Genomic DNA, 20,706 nt, shown 5'->3' with positions numbered 1-20,706 from the left:
CTAACCCTTTCCTTAGATCAGGATGGTGTATAAGCCTCAATTGTTGGGCTGGCTTTTGAGTCTCATATCTTTGTAGGGCTCCCTTATGTACATGTATGTACATAAGTAAAAGTTTGTTTTTCTCCTGTCATTCTGTCTTTTTTTAGTGGGGGGGGTTCTCAGCCAAGAACAATGAAGGATAGAGGGAAAATTATTTTTCCTCCCCTACACAGTGTTAAAGCAGCTGCAGACAACATGTAAATGAGTGGGTGTGACCATGTTCTAATAAAACACCATTTACAAAAACCAGCAGCGGGCCAGATTAGGCCCGTGGCCAGAGTTTGCCAACCACTGTTCTAGAACTCAGTGCAGCAACACTCCTGTCAAATTCTCTTTCTTGTAGAATTTCAGTTCCTTCTTGTGTTTTTCTCTGCTTTATTTTCCCCGAAGATGGAGAACACGTGGTCATCATCCTTGGAAACACGGCCTGTCTGTGGACTTGAAGAGTGTAACGAGGTTTTTAGTGCAGCGGTGCCCCTCCCTGACACTCTGGAGAGGAACTGTAAAGGGCAGTCATATCCCCAGGTGCAGAAAGAGAACGGAGACCAGGGCAGACAGGAGAACCTGAATTTTTAGGAGGCAAGGGATTTAGAAATCAACTACACTGCCTCCTCATTTTACAGAAGATGAAACCAAAGTCGGGCGATAACAAAGTACTTGCCTGTGCCCACTTTTCCAGCAAGATGGAGACATGCCACATGGTCCCAGACCACATGAACCAGCAACAGTGCTGCAGGCTGCCGTCCCTGCCTGCGTGGCCTTCCCTCCCGCTGATGATACTTACTAGACCTCTCCCTGGGGGTTTTGGCGTTGAAGACTGAGAGTGGGTTGTAGCAGTCAAGGGTGGGCTCCAGGAATGCCACTGGTATGGCAGCTGCCAGTGAGGCCAGGCATTCTCCAAGGGCAGGACGTTGCCTGGAAACAAAGAAGTCCATTTAGAAGTGGTGACACCCCCATGCTGGCCCCATGCATTGGTGGGCCACTTCCCCATAGATGACTCCCCTGGACATCCTGGGCCCCAGGCTCGGCAAGGTTGCATGCTCTTCCCCCTCCCTCACCTTTCTCTGGACACTAACCAATGGTTTACAATGGTCTCACTCCCTGGTACCTAGTTCTTAAGCAACTAAGGTGATATAATACACTATGTAGCTTTGTTCTTCTCTCCCAGCATCTCTGAGAGCAAGTTTTGCTGGCATCCAAATGGAATCGGATCTTCCTGGGTCTCAAAATGTTTTGAAATCTTCCGTGTAATTTCTCCGTGTCTGTTCCCTGTGAATGGAGCTTGTGTCCACCAGTGGGAACAGTAGATAATGGGCCAAAAGCACCAATAAGACACAAAACTAAAAGCCTGCTTTGCGAGAGAGACAACAGGTCCTAAAACACATTGCTTGATTTAGACGAAAGAGCTCTAACACCTATTACTTCTCTTTTTTTCCACAAACATTTGTGTGTCCACCATGTATTAAGCTCTGGGTTTTAAGTCCTTCTGTGAAACAAGCAATCAGTCAAAACCAAAATGCTTGGGATTCCTAGCTCAGATTTGTATTGGATTGGCCAAAAACCCGAACGAACTTTTCGGCCAACCCAATCGTTTTCTGGCTGAGATGAGTTGTGCTGCTTTCAGGATAACCAAGGCTGCAAGAATAAGTGATGGGAACCAGCCACCAGCTGGTCAAAGCAGAGCTAGTACTGAAATAGTGCTTCCCCCTCGCAGACCTGGGCTTAGCCTTGGAGTTGTACTTTCTAACCCCGCAGGTCCTTTCTGCTAGTGAGATGACACAGTGACAGTGCTGGCTAGAAGGGCCCCATATGGGGGCTGACATCGGTTGCTTTCGGATGAATGGGAGACCAGAGCCATCTGGTTTCCACCCATCAATATCTTTTCTCTGCCACTCACTGGCATTCAATCACAGACAGACTATATGCCCGCCTTGTGAGTTACACAAGTGATGTCAGTTCCCAAACAAGGGGAAAAATTTCTTCAAATAAGCCAATAATGTGAGTCCTTTGTTAGACTGTGATACAAAGATAGCTAGTGGAAAATGCAGACAGTAGGTCGATAATGAAGAGTTGGAAGGGCTTACAGGGTTCAAGCTTACAGGGCTGTTGCCTTCCTCTGTGACTGTTCAACTCAAACTGAGCGTGGATACTGTGTATATGAAGCCCACTAGCAGAAACTTCGGGAGTGGAGGGTGTCAGGCTGCATCTTGGGGGATGTTACAGAACCATCATGGAGAAAACCGCCAGCTAGAGAGGGCACACTTGGAGCCAAGAGCAAACAACCTACTACTGCAATTCTGTGGAAACAGGAAGGCATTCAGTTCTCAGGGTTCCCTTCAGCTCCCACCAAAACCCAAACCCAAGACCACGTTAACTGCCCTTCACTTTGACAACAGCCAACAATTCCAGCAGCACCAAGAAGCCAGAATGTCAAAGCTGCAGGGTCTCTGGATGGGATAACAAGCATTTACTATGGGGCAAGGCAGGGGGATGGCTAGGGGAGTCACTGTTTACTGAGGGGTGAGTGAGGTAGTCTTAACCTTGGCCTTTGGCTTCCAGGTGGTGAAATGAATGCAGGAAGGAAACATAGACCCCTGATGCAGTATGACAAAATAACACATCTTTATGGTCTAATTATAAAGATTAAAATCAACCTGCAACTTCATTATAGCACACAGGAAGATACCCATTTGAGCTGGATTAAAAATGTGAGCTTAACTGGTCCTGAAAAAGTGACATGACAGGACTATCTGGGGTAGAATCAGAATCTGCAGGGGGCTAGCCTGGGGGTACACAGAACTGTTCTGCTTGAGATGCCAGAGGAATCTGCTGGACCAGAGAGAGGAAGGAGGGAGAGGGTGGGTGAGTGAATCGGTAGAAAGCTGTGTATCCCTTGGAATTTCCAGACAATCTTAGCCAAGTTAGAAAACTTATGAAAAATGAGATCTTTTCATTACTTTCAAAGACAATTAATATACATGGTTTTATTCCTCATCTTGTATCTTCTTCTTGGGCTCGGCTTTTAGGGGACCAGCTGACAGCTTATTTGGCCATGAAGTATTTGGGCAGATAACTTTCAAATTAGCCTCTAGCAAGCAAGAATGCCCTCAACCGGACAAGCAGCTCTCAGGTAACGGCACAGCCTTGTCCTTCCGTGGAAGGTCTGACTGTTAACTCGCCCCATCCAGGTCTGCTCTGGAGACAGAGCAGCAGCCCCCTTGGGCCCTGTGTGTGCTGCCCGGCTCCATTTGGAGGCTGCAGCTGTGCTGGAGGGAGGGAGCAGGGGAGGCGGCGGGGCTGTGGAGACTGCAGAGACCAGGCCTGGGCTCCGGGAAGCTTTGCAGAGCTGCTTCACCTCTGAGCAGGCCCCGGCCAGGCCTGTTCTCCCACCTCCCCTTCTCTCTACCTCTTCTTCCCCCATCCCCTCCCTTCTTTGCTAAGCTCACAGGTGGTGGTGGGGAGGCATGAGAAGAGGCCAACACCCTCAGGGACAACTGAGAAGAGTGAGGGCCTGTACGCATCAAACATGAGGACACACACAGGGGCTGTTTTCTCAGTCAACAGTCTCTCCATTTTAACCAACCCCAGACGCCAGTCAGTGAGGAGAGATACCCCATTTCCTCTCATTAGTCTTGCCTTTTGAGGAGGAAAAGGAAATAAAGAGTTAAATTACGAAAGGAAAGAAATACCCTAGAGAGAGCTTTGAGTAAGAAAAAAAATCTGGGTGAAAATCAGGGATGACCAGGGGTAATATCAAATCTGAGAGCAAATTTTACTTGGCCCAGGGAGGGGAACCTTGGAAACAGCTGGTCCTGGGTTGTCTTGGTACTAAACCCATTATTCCTTCCTTTCTCTCTCTCTCACCAAAATTAAAAGTTGTGATCTCCTGAAAGTGGACTTATAGGAAGTTCATCTGATAAAAGGCAATCCTTGGAGCAAAAGACAGTTCTCTAGTGCTCTGCTGATTCCCTGACTCAAGGGAGAGGGACAAGCATAATATTAATTACTGACAAACTGAGTCTCTACAAGCCCATCACACTGGCATTTTCTAGTCTGGAGCACACAGTGATGCTAATTAGTTGTGAGGGAGAAACAACAGTTCTCCTGGCCTCGCTGTTAGAAGTCCCGTAAAAGTAAAGCCCAGAAGTCTGTCAGTTAATGTTCCTGGCTGTGAAATACCAGAGTGAATGGCCTTGGTCTCCAGGTCCAAGGGGGACTGAGCCTGGCAAAGGCCTGCTGTTAAAATGCTTCTCTGATCATTAGTGCCCCCCCAGGGGGCAGTGTGGGTGTAGACCAAGCAGAGCAAGGGCTACAGAAACAGTTCCATGGCAACTAAAGGACCTACTGGAAGAGTTTATCAGTGGATAGAGAAACTCACTCTCCCCCTACCCACCCACCCCCTGCCTTAGTTCTTATTGCCTAGAACAGTATTTTTCATATAATAGTACTTGGTCAATGCTGACAGACTGAAGACGGTTCAATTTATTTTTTTTTAGTTGAAGTATAGTTGATTTACAATGTATCAGGTGTGAAGCAAAGTGATTTGGTGTGTGTGTGTGTATATATTCTTTTCCAGATTTGTTTCCACTATAGGTTATTACAAGATATTGAATATACTTCCCTGTGCTCTACAGTAGGTCTTTGTTGTTTATCTATGTTATATATAGTAGTGTGTATCTGTTAATCCCAAATTCCTAATTTATCCCTCCCTTCCTGCTTTTCACTTTGGTTCAATTTGTATTCCAGTTCTTGTTACTTCCTAAGTTGATCTCTCAATTTTATTTCCATGGACTGACACCTTGCTTCTCAACTGTCTATCATCTGGGACACAGGCAGAGACAAACTCATCATGGTAATAATAATTATGCCTGCACATATCTGGTGCTTTGCAATTTTGAAAGTTCCTTCATGTAAATTCCAGAGGATGCTAAGGAGAGGAAGCAACACGTAGCACAGGGGCAGAAAGTGGAGGCAGAGCAAGGTTCTAGATAGAAATACTAGTAATTTCAGTGGTTTAGGGAAAGCAATGTTTGATCAGAACAAAACTGGTCAAAGGGGGCAAAGCAGGAAGGAAGATATAAACATTTCTAAAGTGTGAAGGCAAAGACAAAGTTTTAATTTGAAATAAAATGGAGAGTCAATGCTTAATGCAGTTAATTACAAACCTTAGTTTTCTTGATGCACCCCCATCGAATGCTCTATCAATTAATCAAAGTATATCCAGATTAAAGAATGTTAAGTATTCTCCATGTTTAAATACACTAAAGCCTTTACCCTACCCTGAAATTTTGTATCTGAAAACTTTACTTGTCAGTGACCATCTCAGTATTGCCTCAATTAGAAAACATCCCAAAAGAGGTCTCTACTCTGCTTCAATGACTTTTTCCTTCTCACACTCAACCCTATCACTGAGGTGTCTGGATCTTTTCTATCCACAATGCACTCAAGCTATACTGAGTCGTTCCTTTGCAACCCTACAGACATTCATTAGCCAAAGAAACTTCAGTAAAAGGTGGTAGATAAATGGTGGGTTTCGTTATATTGGGTTGGCCAAAAAGTTCATTTGGGTTTTTCCGTAACATCTTACGGAAAAGCCGGAACGAACTTTTTGGCCAAGCCAATACTTTCCTCCCTAAAACCCACAAGAGCTGGGGGAAAATTTGGGAAGAAATTTAGATCGATGCTGAAATTAGAAAATGTGTGATAACTTCACACTGCAAAGTATGGACCAAATCAAGTGAAGATGCTAAAACTGAAACATTCTTTCAAGACCTAGAGCAGAGTGTAGAGATCATTGGAAGTAAATATGGGGATTTTTGAGGAGCCCAGGAAAGGAGTTTTGCTTGAAACAATGAGATTTAAGGGTGTGAGCAGGCCCTGGGAGACCTGTTGGACGTGTGTGGGACCCAGGTTCCATCCTGCAGAGTGGCAGGCAGGACCAGAGTAGGAAGGAGTGTGCATGCCATCTTCCATAACTATGACCTGGACGCCTGGCCTGGAGAACCAGTGGAGGTGAGGTAGAGTGAAAGGGTGAGAAGTAACCTGTTTTGTAGCTGTCGCCTCAACTCCTCTAAAGTAGAGAAGAAACATACATTAAATCACTAAGCAAAAGGCCTATTCTATAGGATGCACCAAGAATTTCACCAACCTCTTATCTGCACCAGCTGTTTACTTTGGTTGAGGAAGGACACCAAAGGATAAGGGTGGATGACTCCTAGGGCTAAAGGCCCTGCTGATACAGTAAGAAAGAGTTAGTTCTCAGTCAGCTTCTAGGTTTTGAAGCTGCCTGATGTTTCAGCTCTGTCCATTCTCCTCCACTGAACACACATACACACACATGCATACATGCATCATACATGCACACGTACTCCTTTCCCTTCTTGAGAACTAGAAATGTACCTAATGACCAAGAAATAGATGAGAAATAGAGTTCAGAGGAAGAATTATCCAGGAAAAAAACAGAAAACTTCTCTCTACCCTCACAGAATATAAGAAGAGATATTAACATGGAGATAGTTTCAGAAAAGAACAATTAGCTAAAAGTTACTGAAGAGGAAATGAGAGATGTGGGAGGTTAAGGAAAAAGCCAACAAATACACATAATTTCACTCTTTGAACAACAGCTAAGACCAAAAACCCAACAACAATATAATAAAATGAAAGACTCGTTAAATAAACGAGGACCTAATTCTGAAGACGGAGGGGGCATATTAAGTTCTGAGAAGAAGTGTAGGGGCTGATACAGAAAGGACAACCCTGTGACACGGTAGTAGTGAAGTGAATGAGCTTCAAGACCAAAGAAAGAACCCAGTGATCAGCAGCTTCTCCCCTCCCACGGCAAAGTCACACGTATGGGGAACAAATCACCGGATCCAAGAACACACACTGTCAGAACACAAAGAAGCAAAGGCTATACACTTCCGAGGAAGGAGAATTATGACCCAAGGATTTTATACCACGGAAACTGTTCACATATAACGTCAAAGGATGATAGTCCAAAATATGCAAAGACTCAAGAGTTCGGCTCTTACAGAAGCAACTACATATGATGAATCTGGCCAACCAAGAGATAAATCAAAATAAGAGTTTTGGAATGGGAAAGTCACAGTTCAAAAGGATTGGCTACACACTGAATCATTTAAATACAAACCAAGGTAAACAACTCAAGAAACATTAGTTCTAGAATATTCCAAAATAAAATGTACGTGTTATAAGGAACTACATAGCAAAAAAGGAAAGGTAGAAAGGATAGGAAGTAGCTAGAAATGTAAATGTACTAAACTTGCTAATCTTTTTTAAAGTAGAGAATTAATGATGATTTTATCTAAATGATAAATTAAAAATATGAGTTGTATGATAAAGAAATTCAGTTTTTAGCTTCATCCAACAAGACAAAGTTGCAAAGCAATATTATGATCCAACATGTGTAAAAACTTACACACGTAGAAAACACCTGGAATGGTATACACCAAACTGTTACTAGGTGGGGTGGTCTGGGGTGAAGAAAACAGCAGACTTTTAACTTTACTATGTCTGTACTGTTTGATATTTTTGGATTAGTATGTCTTACTTTCACAATACAAGAGAAAATAAACAAATAAAAGTCATTAATGGTGGCAGCATCACAACTCGAGGATTTTAAATCTTTATTTCCTTAGTTGCTTCATTAACTAATGGAGAGAAAATAGGGGCATATTTGATCTAGGGGCTTCTTCAAGCCTGGCTTTCTACCTGTGTGGAGTATAAAACACAGGCACCAATATTCACAGTGCTGTGAGTATATGAATAAAATACAAAAAGTCATATGAGGAAGAGTCTTTTTCTGGTCTGACATTTCCGAGTTGACCTTTCTTTGAGTTTTTTTCTTTTTTAAAAAGAGAATAATGCATAAGCTTTTCAAAAAATTGTGTAAAGAAACACATACACATATAGAGGTATGTATATACGCACATAGAAACTGACAGAATAAGAAAAGATATTGAGAAAATATTCACAAATGCTTAATGAAAGTAAAGACACCTTCCCTAAGTGAAATTCTATATTAAACAGAAAAAAATTTATTAATTTTCTTGTTGATTTGGTATAAAATATGGTTATGACTTTTGTCTGCCCAGTTCCTATTAAAGGATTGAACTATTTATCTATATTTCATGTAAAACAATAAGGAAAGCTACATAACTCTAAGGAATTAAAATCATAATCAAAATAGTCATTAGTTCTCCAGTTGATTTCTTGAACCCTAGAAGCTACTTAAAAGCAGTAATTATGAAGACATAGACATTTCTTCAACATTTTTTGGTTATTAGCACATGATTTCAAGTCATCAGTACTTGAGTTCTTGAAGGAGCCCAAGTCTTGTCTTTGCTTTATTGAGAAATTGCAATTAGAATTTATGTAAGTTTTGATGTGAAATAGGGATTTACCATTGGTTTGTTTGCAAAGGTATTATAAACTGAGGAGGCCCATGGAGCATGGATACCAAGGGGATGTTTAGATTAAATAATTTTAAGCACAGATCAAATTCCTTCAGTATCGTTGACTGAAAAGTCAGAAAAGGGAAAAAAAGTCTTCCAAGGATAAGATTAAGTCTAGGGTTTGGCTAACACTGTGTTTATCTTTCTGATCTCCCCCGTGGATTTAAACAGAACCACACAACGGACGGCATTTGATGGTGAAAAGCAGGCAGTCACCGAAGGCCTCCATCGCTCCAGGCCGAGTAGTGAGTAGAGCAGGAACCTAAGCACCTCAGCAAATCAGCCTGTTCAGACTCAAGACCACTGAATAGCATTTCTGCTTCCAAAGTGTGGACTTGTCTAAAACTATAGCTAATGTGACAGCCGAGAATGGTAAAGGTCCCGGGCTGTATCACACAGAAACTCATTAAACACTAAAGCAACTGCCTCACGTCCCTTGAGCTTCTCAGCAAGCTTTAACCACAGGAACTCTGGAGGCTATTTGGAAACTGTGATTATGAAAAGAGACATTTCTTCGACATTTTTTTGGCCACCAGCACATGATTTAGCTTGGCTATATTGCTCCTCCAGCCACATACATTCTCCATCTATCGCCAGGGAAGTCATACATCTCGGAAGCCTCATTAACACATTTTATACTGCAGTAAACATTTCATACCCTAGGCTCAAAATCACCAAGCCATTTCAGTGAGCATTTTGCTTTTGCTGGATTGAAAAGATGCTATTGTTAAATGTTTAAAGACTTAAGTAACCCATTCAGCCTGAATGTGTTAGCCTCTCTTGTTCGCTAATTACCTTTCAACATAGATGTTCTTTCCTGTCCCAAGGGAGTAGAGGCTGCACAGTATATGGTAGCATGAAATCTGCACGTCACCCACTGAAAAGACCAAACAAGAGCTGTCATTGCTGTTCATCAATCCCAGTGGCCCACCTCCTGCACACAGAAAGGGTCTGCAAACAGAAAACATGTGTTGGCATCACCTAAGAGCCAAAGAGCTCTCTTTCTCTCTTTTTAACAAATATAGCCCCTCTCTACTCAAATGCCAGTTGCTGAACTGGGAGAGGAAACACCAACAGAAAAACACTCTCCACTGAACTATCCCAGTTCCTCTGTAGGACTCCTGATACAGGTCACATTGCTTCTCAGGGAAAGGAGTCATTTGACCAATGAGTCCTTCCATAGGGGTATTTTTTTCCCCTCCAATAGAGGGAGACACTGTAATGAAATTTTATCCAGAGCACTATTTCCTTCTTTTGAAAGGAAGAATGCAAGAAATCAAAGAAGTTTGAATGAGCTTTTTGTTCCTTTCTTAGGGAGCTATGTACAACGTCCCTACCTCTGCAGAGACAGAGCAAAATTCCTCATGTCCACCTGTTCCAAGTTCTCCGATGGATGTTTTTCAAAAGGTAATTCAATTGTACCATGATTTTGCCATGTTTCCCAAGGGAAGGGCATGTTTCACTTAGGAACTTAATGGGCGGGCTACGTGCCTCTATTAATGTATGGAACTCACAATAAGGCTGGGACCAATTTAACATAAAGAGAACTAATTTAATTTTTTATTTTTCAGCAAGGAAGTGCATTGTGTCCATGACACAGAATGGTGAGTTTGAATGTTCCCCTACCTCTCCCCCTAACCCCATGGAAATAACTGATTTTCATTGTTGGAGGCTATGGAAGACACAGCCTTGGCTACTGACAACTGATTAATTAAACTAATTAAATCATGGGCCACCATTTAAAGTGTGAAACTGAAGCTTGGTGGCACTATAAGAGGGCTGGACATGGTACTAAATGCAAACTGAAAGAAAACCAGCCAACTACAGTCTTCTTCTGGAGGCTTCGACAATGAAATGTTAGCAGTTTCTCTTTGCTCCTGGTATCCAGTGAATAAACTAAAGCTTCTTTACAGGAAAATTGGTGTCTGGGAGCAACCTATATCTCTTGCTGGATTTCTCAGATAACCTTTTCAAATTAAGTGAGAACACAATGGCTGAGAGCTAAACCAGTGGGTGGAAAATTCTGGTCCAGAAAAACAGTGGGAAAAGATGAAAAATTATATACTCAAATTTGGGCATTTCGTCCCCTCCAAGAGTCTATTACTTCATTTTTACATCTAAGAAGGAAAAAGTGTGGAAGAGTTATCTCTGCTCCGTCCTCAAGGTCAGCCTAAGGGAATGAGCCACACACTTGCTATTGATCTGTGGCCAGATGCACATGAATCCACGACAGACAAGCAGGCTGACTCACAGAGTAGATCCACCCCGAACTGATGCTGAGCTACATGCTCAAAGACGGACGTCAGGATGGGAAGCAGAGCCACCGTGGTGTAATTAATATTCTGAGAAACGCCTTTAATCTGCGTTCTGGAATGGGTAAACTTGCCGAGCTTCAGGTTTTCTGAAGTCTTCTCTAAGTCTTCGGCTGCATTTTCAAAGAATGCTCGCAACCCGGCCTTCACCAGCTCTGAGCCCGACTTCATGACTGTCCTGTAAGCAAACAATGTTCAAAACCAGAAGCATAATCTGACTCTTTGGCCAACCCCCTTCTTGAGACTGGACTTGCAGCGCAACCTGGGCAGACATTTGACACCCCACTCACCTGGAAGACACCGAGTCGGGAGAAATGGAGAGAGTGGTTATTAGCATCCAAAAAGAAACTGGGATCCACAAGCCCAAAGGACGGGGTGGGGGTGGGGGGGCAGAAACTGGAAGGCGTGCTTGATTTGAGGGAATGACTGCTCAACTCTTAGGAGATGGCAGGATGGCTTAGAAAGAAACTGATATTGGTCACCTGCTATCTATATATTATTGCAGCTGGCTACATTCTTCTGGAAATATCTAATTAAAAGGAGGGAGAGGGGAGCTTTTCTTGCAGCTCCACATGCGCTCAGCAACTTTCATAAGGACCAGTTAGAAATATTAGCTCTCCTGTGACGTAGGACCTCTGAGAGAGAGAGAACAGAGAATTAAATCAACTGAAGCTTTGATTTCTATCAGTTTTCAGGGATGTCCTAGCTTGGAGAAGGGGAGTGGAGAGGAGCCAGCCCCTTTTAAAACAGACAGCTTAATCAGACCACCAAAAAAAACACGTGGGAATGGAGATTAGCTATGGGTACCTGGGGCTTTCCCTTAAAAGTATTTTATAAAACTTAGAACTGGAACAAAGCCTACAAGTCATCTATTATTTTCCATATTCCTACATCTTATTCGCAAGATTATGACAGGCTTGCTATTAGGACAGATGCTTTTTATCTACAGCAGTTTCATGATAATCATCCAGCCAATCAGAAAAATGAAAACAAGGAAATAAAGTCAGTGAGGCTTGCTCTAAGTATTTATGAACCAACCTCCTCAGGTTTTCTCAGGAATGACTATGAAAAGAAAAAGAAATGCAGGTCGGTACGTTTAAGAAAGAGGACTCTCTCTTAAGGCATTTTGCATGCTTTCGGGAATAAAGATTCCTCGTCCCAATTGCATCCCTGGGATGCTTTGATCTGGGCCTGAAAATGTTGTGCTGTCTTAATATCTCCACAACATGTTTGTTTCTCTCCGACACTTGAAAATCCCCTTTAACTACCCTTAACTTTTTTTTTTTAAAAAAAACATTCTTAGTTTGTAGAGGATTTTCATCATCTGGCCACACTTTTAGGTTGGTGCCTCTCTTCTGCGTTGGGTTTTGGGATGTGTGTTCTCCTCTCAACTTTGACAAGGGCCCTGCTTAATGAGTGTGTTAAAGAAAACTCCCTGGCAGTTATTTGCACTGCTTCTCTTTTTTATCTCATCAAATAATTTATGCTTATTCTAACAGAATATATATACACAGACACACACATACACATATATGTATGTATGTGAAAGAAAAGGAAGACTTCCTTTCTTGTTCAGCCATCTTTCCTATCAGACCCTCAGGTCATGGGCTTGAATCTATCTTTGTCTCTGATCTTCTGGTAATCACATCCCCTCCCTGGCCATTTTGAATTCAGAGTGCTATGGGTCCCCTCTCCCAGGATTCTTATGGCATTGCCACCCATCAGGCACCTCTTCCTTTTCCTTTGTTTGTGGAGAATTAGATACGAAGTGGTACTTTGCCACGTTACATGTTTTATCTTCTGAAAGATGAACTTCTCAGTAAGAGAAGACAAGAATTGATCAAATGCTCAGCTTTCGGTATCTGCTATGACGGTGGCTCTCCATCACGTGAGCTGAGAGACAGAGTGTGCTAATGTCATGGTGGGATCCATCTTTTCCCCATCTTCCCTTTTCTCCCCAGCTCCTGCATAACGGTGACACATCTCCTCTTCAGTACAATAATAAGCAAGGAAAGAGGGTCAGAGAGGGAGTCCTGAGAAACTACTGGAAAATTCTGGGCACACTTACCTTGTGTCAAGTGTCTGAGCTAAGATGTGAAGACAGCTCACCATTGTAGCAGAATCGTTCCCTAAAATCAAAAATATCACCTGTGACTCCCCAAAGCATTCAGCCTGTCATTTAAACACAATCTTCTCAATAAGCATAAAACAGCCCAGCTTTATTAACCACCAACACACAAAGTGCCAGGCCTCTGGTTCGGGGCCAAAGCATTTATCTCTGGCCTGACACATCGCTTCATGATGGAAGTTAGACGCAGAGCTTAAAGCATTCATTGGCGTGGAAAATCTGAGCCGTTCAAGGGGGAGAGAGGGGTTTATCATACTTCAGACCAACTTGCTATGGCAAATTTAGGTGCCACCTTAGTCCTAAGGCTCAGCTTGTCTGCAGGAGCCACAGATGAAGGCAAAACACAAGTTCAGGATAATTACAGAGGGTGAAGCCTTTAGCAATACTTCTCTTACCGAAGAGGGAAATCCTATGTCGAACAAGAGCAGCGAGTTTGCAGAACAGGCTGAAGTAGAAAAGAATGAAAGTCAGAAAGGGACAGAGATTCAAGGAAGACTCATTTGTACCCCACCCCTTGGCCCCTGTGCAGTTAAACAAAGTGCCTAGTACAGCACCCCAGAAAGATGCACCGTGTTCCCCTCAAAGAATCCTCTGGACCACACTAGGACAACATGTGGTTCCCACTGTCTTGCTGGAGAATCACGAGAGGTACCTTGCAGGCAGAAAACAATCCTTCTGCAACAAGTACCATGTTTTGCAATGAGCCACCTGTTGCAAACCACCTCTTGCTATAGCGTACTACGTGTTGAAAGGTTCATTTGTATAACATTCATGGATAAACGAGGATTCTGGAAGGAAGCATGATTTTTCCATTACTGCAGTGGATTGCAGGCCCTTTTTGTAGACTTCACTAGGGGGAACAGGGTGTGAGGCCTTAGTTGGAGGTGCGCAAGATGGTGGGATTGGAAGAAAGTTAAAGGTTCAGGTATGGGCTATACTGTGCTGAACCAGAAACATTTCAAGAAATGGCTTTTCTCGGACATCTCCATTAGCCTATATGCCTGACTGGGTTGCTGTCCTATCTGTGTCTTTGAAGCTCGGAAATCCCATCCGCTATGCTTTTGTGTTTTTTGACCCTATTCCATGCTTTCACCCATATTGTCTACCACGGAACCCCTTGGAGTCCAGTGGTGTCTTACTGTTTTACTTTCCACAGTGCCTAATAGAGGGCTTTGTGCAGTTAGCAAAGAGCCTGTAGATGTTTCTGAACACGCTCCTGATAGCCCCTGTCTAGGGGTACTATGGCCATCGTTTGACCTGTGTTGCTAAAGTTCTTGGGAGGAGATTCCTCAGAACGCTGACATTACTTGATATTGGCACAGCTAGGTAAGAACTTCGCAATCCCTTCAGAAAGCAGTCCTTCCTGGTGGAACAGAAAGAGGGGAAGTAAAATAAAATCACCTGGTACAGGCCATGGGATGCCAAGGTGAGACCTAGCTGAAGTCCTTCCCAAGATCTTCTTAGAAGTCATGGGTGTCTTGCCCCACACAGGGCAAAAGTCTTTAGGGGGCAGCTCAAATAGAGAAGAAATCCATCCAAGTGTTGGTGGGGATGAAAATTTGTTCACCTCTAAATGGTTTTCAATGAATACCCTGAGCCTTTCTGGGCTGTCTACTGGACACCACAGCCAAAGTCTCTGCCGGTTAGTCATTTGTTTTTGCAGTGGAAATAAGTTGGAAACACTGGCCTAGAGCTTAAGAGAGCTCAGAATAAGTTAACAGAAATTTGGCAGCCAGCGAGCGTGAAATTAAATATGAACTGCTGCTTCTTTTCCCTTCCCCGGATGTTTGTTTTTTTTTCAGAGTTATGTATCTGATGAAAACTCATGGAGTTGGCGGAGATCCTGGAGGAATATGAGGTTCTGTGGCTCTGCCAGGACTAGCTGGGCTGTCGTGGTGAAGCGACCTCATCCCGTTCTGTGTTTTAGCTTTCTCATCTGTTGTCAGCGACTAATCACATGACCCTTTTAGTCTGTAGAATTAGGGGCTGATAAACTCAGTTATTTCTGGCAAAATGCTTCAAAATGTACCCACTCTGTATAAAGACAAAATAACATTTTTCTAACTCAAGCAGATCCTTGGGCTGTTTGATCCTAATACAAACGTGGCTCCCCTTGCTGTCAGAAGTGCTTTCTCAGGTATGTCAAGGCCGGGGCCTGAAATTTCCAAAGGCCCTTTTTTGTTGCCTGTGGGACCCACGATTTAAGCAGAAGCACTGTCCTTCACCCAGAGTTATGAGGGGCCAGGGTCCCCAGGCGCCTCTCTCTCATCTCAGAATTTGAAGGTGATAAATTAAAGAGATCCCAGGGGAGAGATTCCGGAAAGCACAGGTAAATTGCATCAGATGCAGAAGAGGTGGGGTATGGGTGAAGGCTGGGAACAAAAGGGGTCTGGAAATGTGAGCACGTTCAGTGCCGATATGGCCACTTCTATGGGAGGGCGGCGGGCACATTGGTGGATCTGAAGCTATTTGCAAGGCCGATCAGCGAGCTCCAGCTTGTATTCCAGCTGTGACAAATGGTGCCCGGCTGAACAAATGTTACATTTCCATGAATTAATACCCTAAGAAAAATAGATGAAGAGAACAGACACACCTGCCCTCTGTTGGCTTATCTGAGTATCTCACTTGGCTCTTCATTCCCTTAACTTCTTACAAAAAAACACTGGTGTGTCATGAAAATATCTAGGAAATCTTGGGTCAGTAACTGATTCTAAGTGTATCTCATTTTGACATCATGCGCTCCTCCCTGCTTAACAAATATTAATATAAGAAGTAATTACTGTGTAGAGAAAATGGCACTCGATCTGGATAGAGAGGGCTATGCTTTCATTCTTGCCCTAACTTACTACCTGGGTCACTTTAGGCACTGGAGTGAACCTGCCCAAACCTCAGTTTCCTCATCTGCAAAATGGAGATCATAACACACAGGTGGTTCTTGGAATTTAAAGCATTGTGGTGTTTCACAATGATATTTCCACAAGTGGGCAATAACTTGTGCATATGAAAAATCGAGCTCACTGCTCAGCCATGCGGTGCTTGATAAATGTTAGCTAAATCCTAAGGTTGCATATCCTCCCAAAGATGGTGATATTCAATGGCTGGGCCCTTATAAAATATAAAGTACATTGTTCACCATCAGTGGATGCCAGGGAAAGGACTGATAGACTGCCTTTATTGCAGTCCTTAACTCTTTGCCATTTAGAAGTCTAATCCATCCCTTGTCATTCGTAAATCAAATACAGAGAACCTGAGGCATAGTGGTATCCACCTGTAGCCTGATCATGAAGCACCTGCTTTGTTCTCAGCTCTGCTGAGGCATCCACGTGTCACGGCTAGTGGAATAAGAAGGGAAGCTGGTGCTTTTGATGAAAATTTGTTTCCTGTTAGGAATTTAACTTGAATTATGTCACTCTAGATTTCAAATCTCAGGTCATCCACATCAGGACTTGTAAGATCTGATTCCTTAAAAAAAAATTAAGCTTAAAAAGCCTGAGAAGAATGAGATTGAAAACAGTATTAATCCGTTTCTTCTCAGCGTTGTGTGTTTGCTTTTCCCAAGCTTCAGAATTACCTTCTCCTTTTTCTAAACGTTATTTCAGGATAGAAGCTGACCTGAGTATATAAGTTTCCCCAAGCCCTACTGATACCCCCAAACAGTGCACCTCTCTTGGTTGCCAAAATAATATACAGATAAGTGTGAATAAAGTCACTTTCAAAACCAAGATGATAACCAAAACCTCTGAGCTACCAATCATCAGGCCACAGTTCATTTCTCCAAAAGATGCACCATGGAAGCCCCAGGAGTCTGGGGTTTTACATAAATCACATCAGCACTGTGACCTTATCTTCTGTAGACTCACCTGGCCACCATTTCTTTCTCTTTATGAGAGGCATACCCGCTGCTGCTAAGGGGCTTCAGAGGGGACGAGAGGAAGTAGAGGCGGTGATTGGTAAAGTACTGGTCAACCAGTGGGAGGAGAACCTGAAAGAACCACCAGAGATGAACTTCTAGGAGGCTGGCCAAAGCCCTCCCTCTGGTTCCTTTGAAAAAGTTCATTCTTAATGAGCAAAAAGACTCTGAACGCAAAAAGACTCTGGTCTTGGAATTTCTAGGAAACTCTACCCTGTGAATCCCAGTTTCCAAAACATTTTTTTTCTTCTATGCCTGTAACCAGAGGCCTTAGAAATACGTGAAGGGATCGCGCAGGACACTGACTAAGGGCCCAAAGAAATGCACATCCTGAATCAACATTTTCAGGGGCGTCCTGTAGGACATCTGCACTCAGATGTGGCTTCTTGGGCATGGCATCCAACAGAATATTTGAGGCATGGCCCAGCACTACTGGACTTGACCATCCTGTCTCTGCTTCTCAGAGCATGGCTACCCCAGAGTGTCACTTGTATTTAGTCCTCTGAGTAGGGTTATGTGGCTGAGACAGCTCACTGGCACCCAGATTCGTGCTTCCCTTCTTTCTCTTAGCAGTAGAAATCCCCGTGTTTTAGCTGGGCATGGGGTCACCCAGTTAAAGCATGCATTATACACCTCCCTTGCAGCTAGCTGAGGCTGAAATGATTAAGTTCTAGCCACTTAATAAAACAACTTTTATTAAACTTTAGAACTTTAATAAAACAACCGCTTGCCCTCCCCTATCCTTTCCCCCTTTCTCACAGATGTGGTACAGGTGAGTCTGGACCACTGTCAGGGACCACATCTTAGGAGATGAGAGAGCATCAAGAGAGGAAGAACCCGAGTCCCTGGGTGATGGCGTGGAGCAGAGCAGGCTGCTTACCTCCTCGGACCACCCACCTGCCTCAGGACCTTTCCACAACAGAGAAACACATGTCCATCTCATCAAAGTCATTACTGGAGTTTTGGATATCTTTGTTGGATCTGCTTAACTTGTACCCTAAATTGTACAGATCCCAAGAAGAAGGTAATCCAGTTAAATGCAGAGAGTCACTTACTTTGGCAAAGAATTTGATCTCCTGGTCATGGGGAGACTTTTCAGTTTTCCCACTGCTGACAATGGCTTCTACAAAGACAAAAGTGACACAAAGTTGGCCAGAGCTAAAGAAAACAAAAACAAAAAGAGTCACAGCATTAAAGAAACAGAGCAGCTTTTCGTCATGAAAAGGCCATTTGATTTTACCATGGAAATTTAAATTTCGATTTAAAATATCTAATATTTTACAAAGTACTTTATAATTGTGAGGGTTGCTTATTTCTTGTGTCAACTGTCTAGGGTTTACTACTCTTTACTGATAAGAAGGCAGCTTCAGAGAGGTTGAGTCATATGCTCACAGGCATAAAGCAAAACGATGGAAAACTTAGAAGAGGATGAGTTATGTGAAAAATGACAAATGATTCAATCAAACCCAGAAGGGAAACCAAAGACAAAACTGATTTTTTTTAAGTGTGTGTGGGGGGGAAATCTCAGCCACTGTGTCCTTCCCTAAACCATATGTTTAAAAGAATCATGAACAGCTACAGTATGAAAGCATCGCTCTTCATAAAAGGAATATCTAATTCCTTTTGGTATTATGAGAAGCACACATTTTTCTGATATTTCACAATGATACTTACCCAAATGGGCAATAAACTCTTGAGCAGAATCAACATATTTCAGGATCTTCTTCAAAAACTTATAGGCAAACCTCTTTTCCATGGAGGAGGCATCCAGCTCCATATCCTTGATACCTCTAGATTGGAAATGGGTAAACCCCAGGGAGTAACAGAGATAACAATGTGACTTTGGTGCACAAGCACTTTTCTCCATGTCAACTCTGCTTTCCAAATGTTGATGGCTATTCTGGTTTAGTGACCTGACTCATCATTTGACTCATTTCCCCTTGCCCTTGAAACCTGCCTCTGTGAGCATGCAACACCTGAGCTACAATAATTTCTGAAAAGATTTTTCAGAAAGATCTTTGTCATTCATTCAACAAATACTGAGCTGGGGATAAATCAGAGATACAAACAAGAATCCCTGCGCTCATGGAACTTACGTGCTTGCTATAAACAGGTACAAACGCTACATACAACGAAATATAAATTATCTGGGGACTTCCTTGGTGGTCCAGTGGTTAAGAATCCTCCTGCCAATGCGAGGGAAACAGGTTCAAGCCCTGGTCCGGGAAGATCCCACATGCCGCGGAGCAACTAAGCCCACGAGCCACAACTACTGAAGTCCGTGTGCCTAGAGCCCGTGCTCCGCGACAAGAGAAGCCACCGCAATGAGAAGCCCGTGCACTGCAACGAAGAGTAGCCCCCGCTCGCCACAACTAGAGAAAGCCTGCACGCAGCAACGAAGACCCAACGCAGCCAAAAATAAAATAAATTAATTAAAAAAAATTATCTGGAATGCTGTAAGTTAATAAGTTTTGTGAAAAAAAGAAAAACTAAAGCAAGATGAAAGGGCCAAGAGTGCCTGAAGTGGCGTTGAGCAGACTGTCGTGTTAAATCAGTGCTGGGCTTATTGGAAGGATGACACTGGAGTATAGGCTTGAAGGAGGTGAGCCATAGAGACATCAGGGGAGAAAGCTTTCCAGGCATGGGGAGCGGGGGTGCAGAGGTCCTGAGTGGGAGCATTCATGCTGAGTTGAGGCCAGCGTGGAGGGATGGAAGTGAGCAGGCAGTCCGAGGGGCGTGGGGTAGGCGGTGGAGACAACCATCAGGGTGCCGTGGGCCGTCCTTAGCATTTTGCTTTTGCTTTGAGACGGGAAGCTATTGAAAGTTTTGAATAGAGGAAACGACATGATATGACTCACACTGTAACAGAATTACTCTAGTTGCTAGGATTAAAATTGACTGAGGGCAAGGATTCAAACAGGGGCCCAGGAAGGAAGCCCTTTCAGCAATGGCAGTGACAGCACGAAGGGTTTGAGAAGTGGTCAGATTCTGGGTATCTTAAGGGGAGAACCATCAGGATTTCCTAAAGGATTGGATGTGGGTTGAGGGAAAAAGAGAGGAGTCAAGGATTTTGGCTTGAGCATCGGGAAGAACGGGCTGTCATCAAATGATGGGGAAGTTGAGGATGGAGCAGGTCTGAGGCATGGATAGCGGGAACCTAGGGTTTCTCCTTGGTGACAAGGATGCTGCCGCCTTATCAGTACATCCAAGTGCCCGCCACAGGCTCTGGCTCAGGGTAAACCACTACAGGGGTGTGTTTGCTGAATTCAGTGATCTTTTTCCTTTCCCCCCCTATTTCCTTGATTCCCTTCTTATAGTAAAGAGGAATTTTTCACTTCTGTGAGCAAGTTATTTATTGGCAAATCACAGTCTGCATGCATCTTGGTGTTAAGAACAGGATTAAAATGACGGTGGGAGTCTTTCTCAAACGCTTCCCCAGAGGCTGTCTCCTGCTGCCTGACCTTTCCCACTCAACAATACAGCAAATAGATTTTGTTATTTTTTCATATGAGCTACAATAGAAATATTTGTATAGATTTTTATTTAGCTTTCTGTCATTCAGTGGCAAAAATTCTGTAGGATACTAAAAGAAGAAACAGCAGCTGGCTCAGCAGACATTTCTTTCAGGAGGAACGGCTTATCGAGGTGGGGACACTGCCTTGTTTTTCGTTCTACAAAGGACACAGCAAGCACAGCCCATCACCGACACCTGACCAGCGGGGAAAACAGGTTCTACCTTTAACACTTAAGCAGCCCAGACCATCCTCACCTAAAACATTTGTCTAGATGATTCTGACAAACATAAGTTTGAGATAAAGTCTTAGGAAATCATGATTCATTCAG

General features: G+C 43.4%; 1 protein-coding gene across 12 annotated transcripts in view; it reads right to left on the bottom strand.

Annotated features, from left to right (window-relative positions):
* Positions 1–20,706, bottom strand: part of RYR3 (ryanodine receptor 3) — a 570,442-nt gene that overhangs the window by 73,914 nt on the left and 475,822 nt on the right. For 11 of the 12 annotated variants that reach the window (XM_055088336.1, XM_055088341.1, XM_055088340.1 and 8 more), the window contains 8 exons: positions 18,538–18,653; positions 17,919–17,986; positions 16,814–16,935; positions 13,349–13,398; positions 12,894–12,954; positions 10,765–11,003; positions 9,309–9,390; positions 824–954 (listed from right to left, as the gene is read on the bottom strand). In XM_055088336.1, the coding sequence (XP_054944311.1) occupies positions 824–954; positions 9,309–9,390; positions 10,765–11,003; positions 12,894–12,954; positions 13,349–13,398; positions 16,814–16,935; positions 17,919–17,986; positions 18,538–18,653 (869 nt within the window). The remainder of the gene's footprint in view (positions 1–823; positions 955–9,308; positions 9,391–10,764; positions 11,004–12,893; positions 12,955–13,348; positions 13,399–16,813; positions 16,936–17,918; positions 17,987–18,537; positions 18,654–20,706) is intronic. The other variant, XM_055088342.1, reaches the window with a different exon arrangement.

The sequence above is a fragment of the Physeter macrocephalus genome, chromosome 11 (assembly GCF_002837175.3).
Source record: "Physeter macrocephalus isolate SW-GA chromosome 11, ASM283717v5, whole genome shotgun sequence".
Classification (NCBI taxonomy): domain Eukaryota; kingdom Metazoa; phylum Chordata; class Mammalia; order Artiodactyla; family Physeteridae; genus Physeter; species Physeter macrocephalus.
This window is presented reverse-complemented; position numbering and strand designations above follow the sequence as displayed.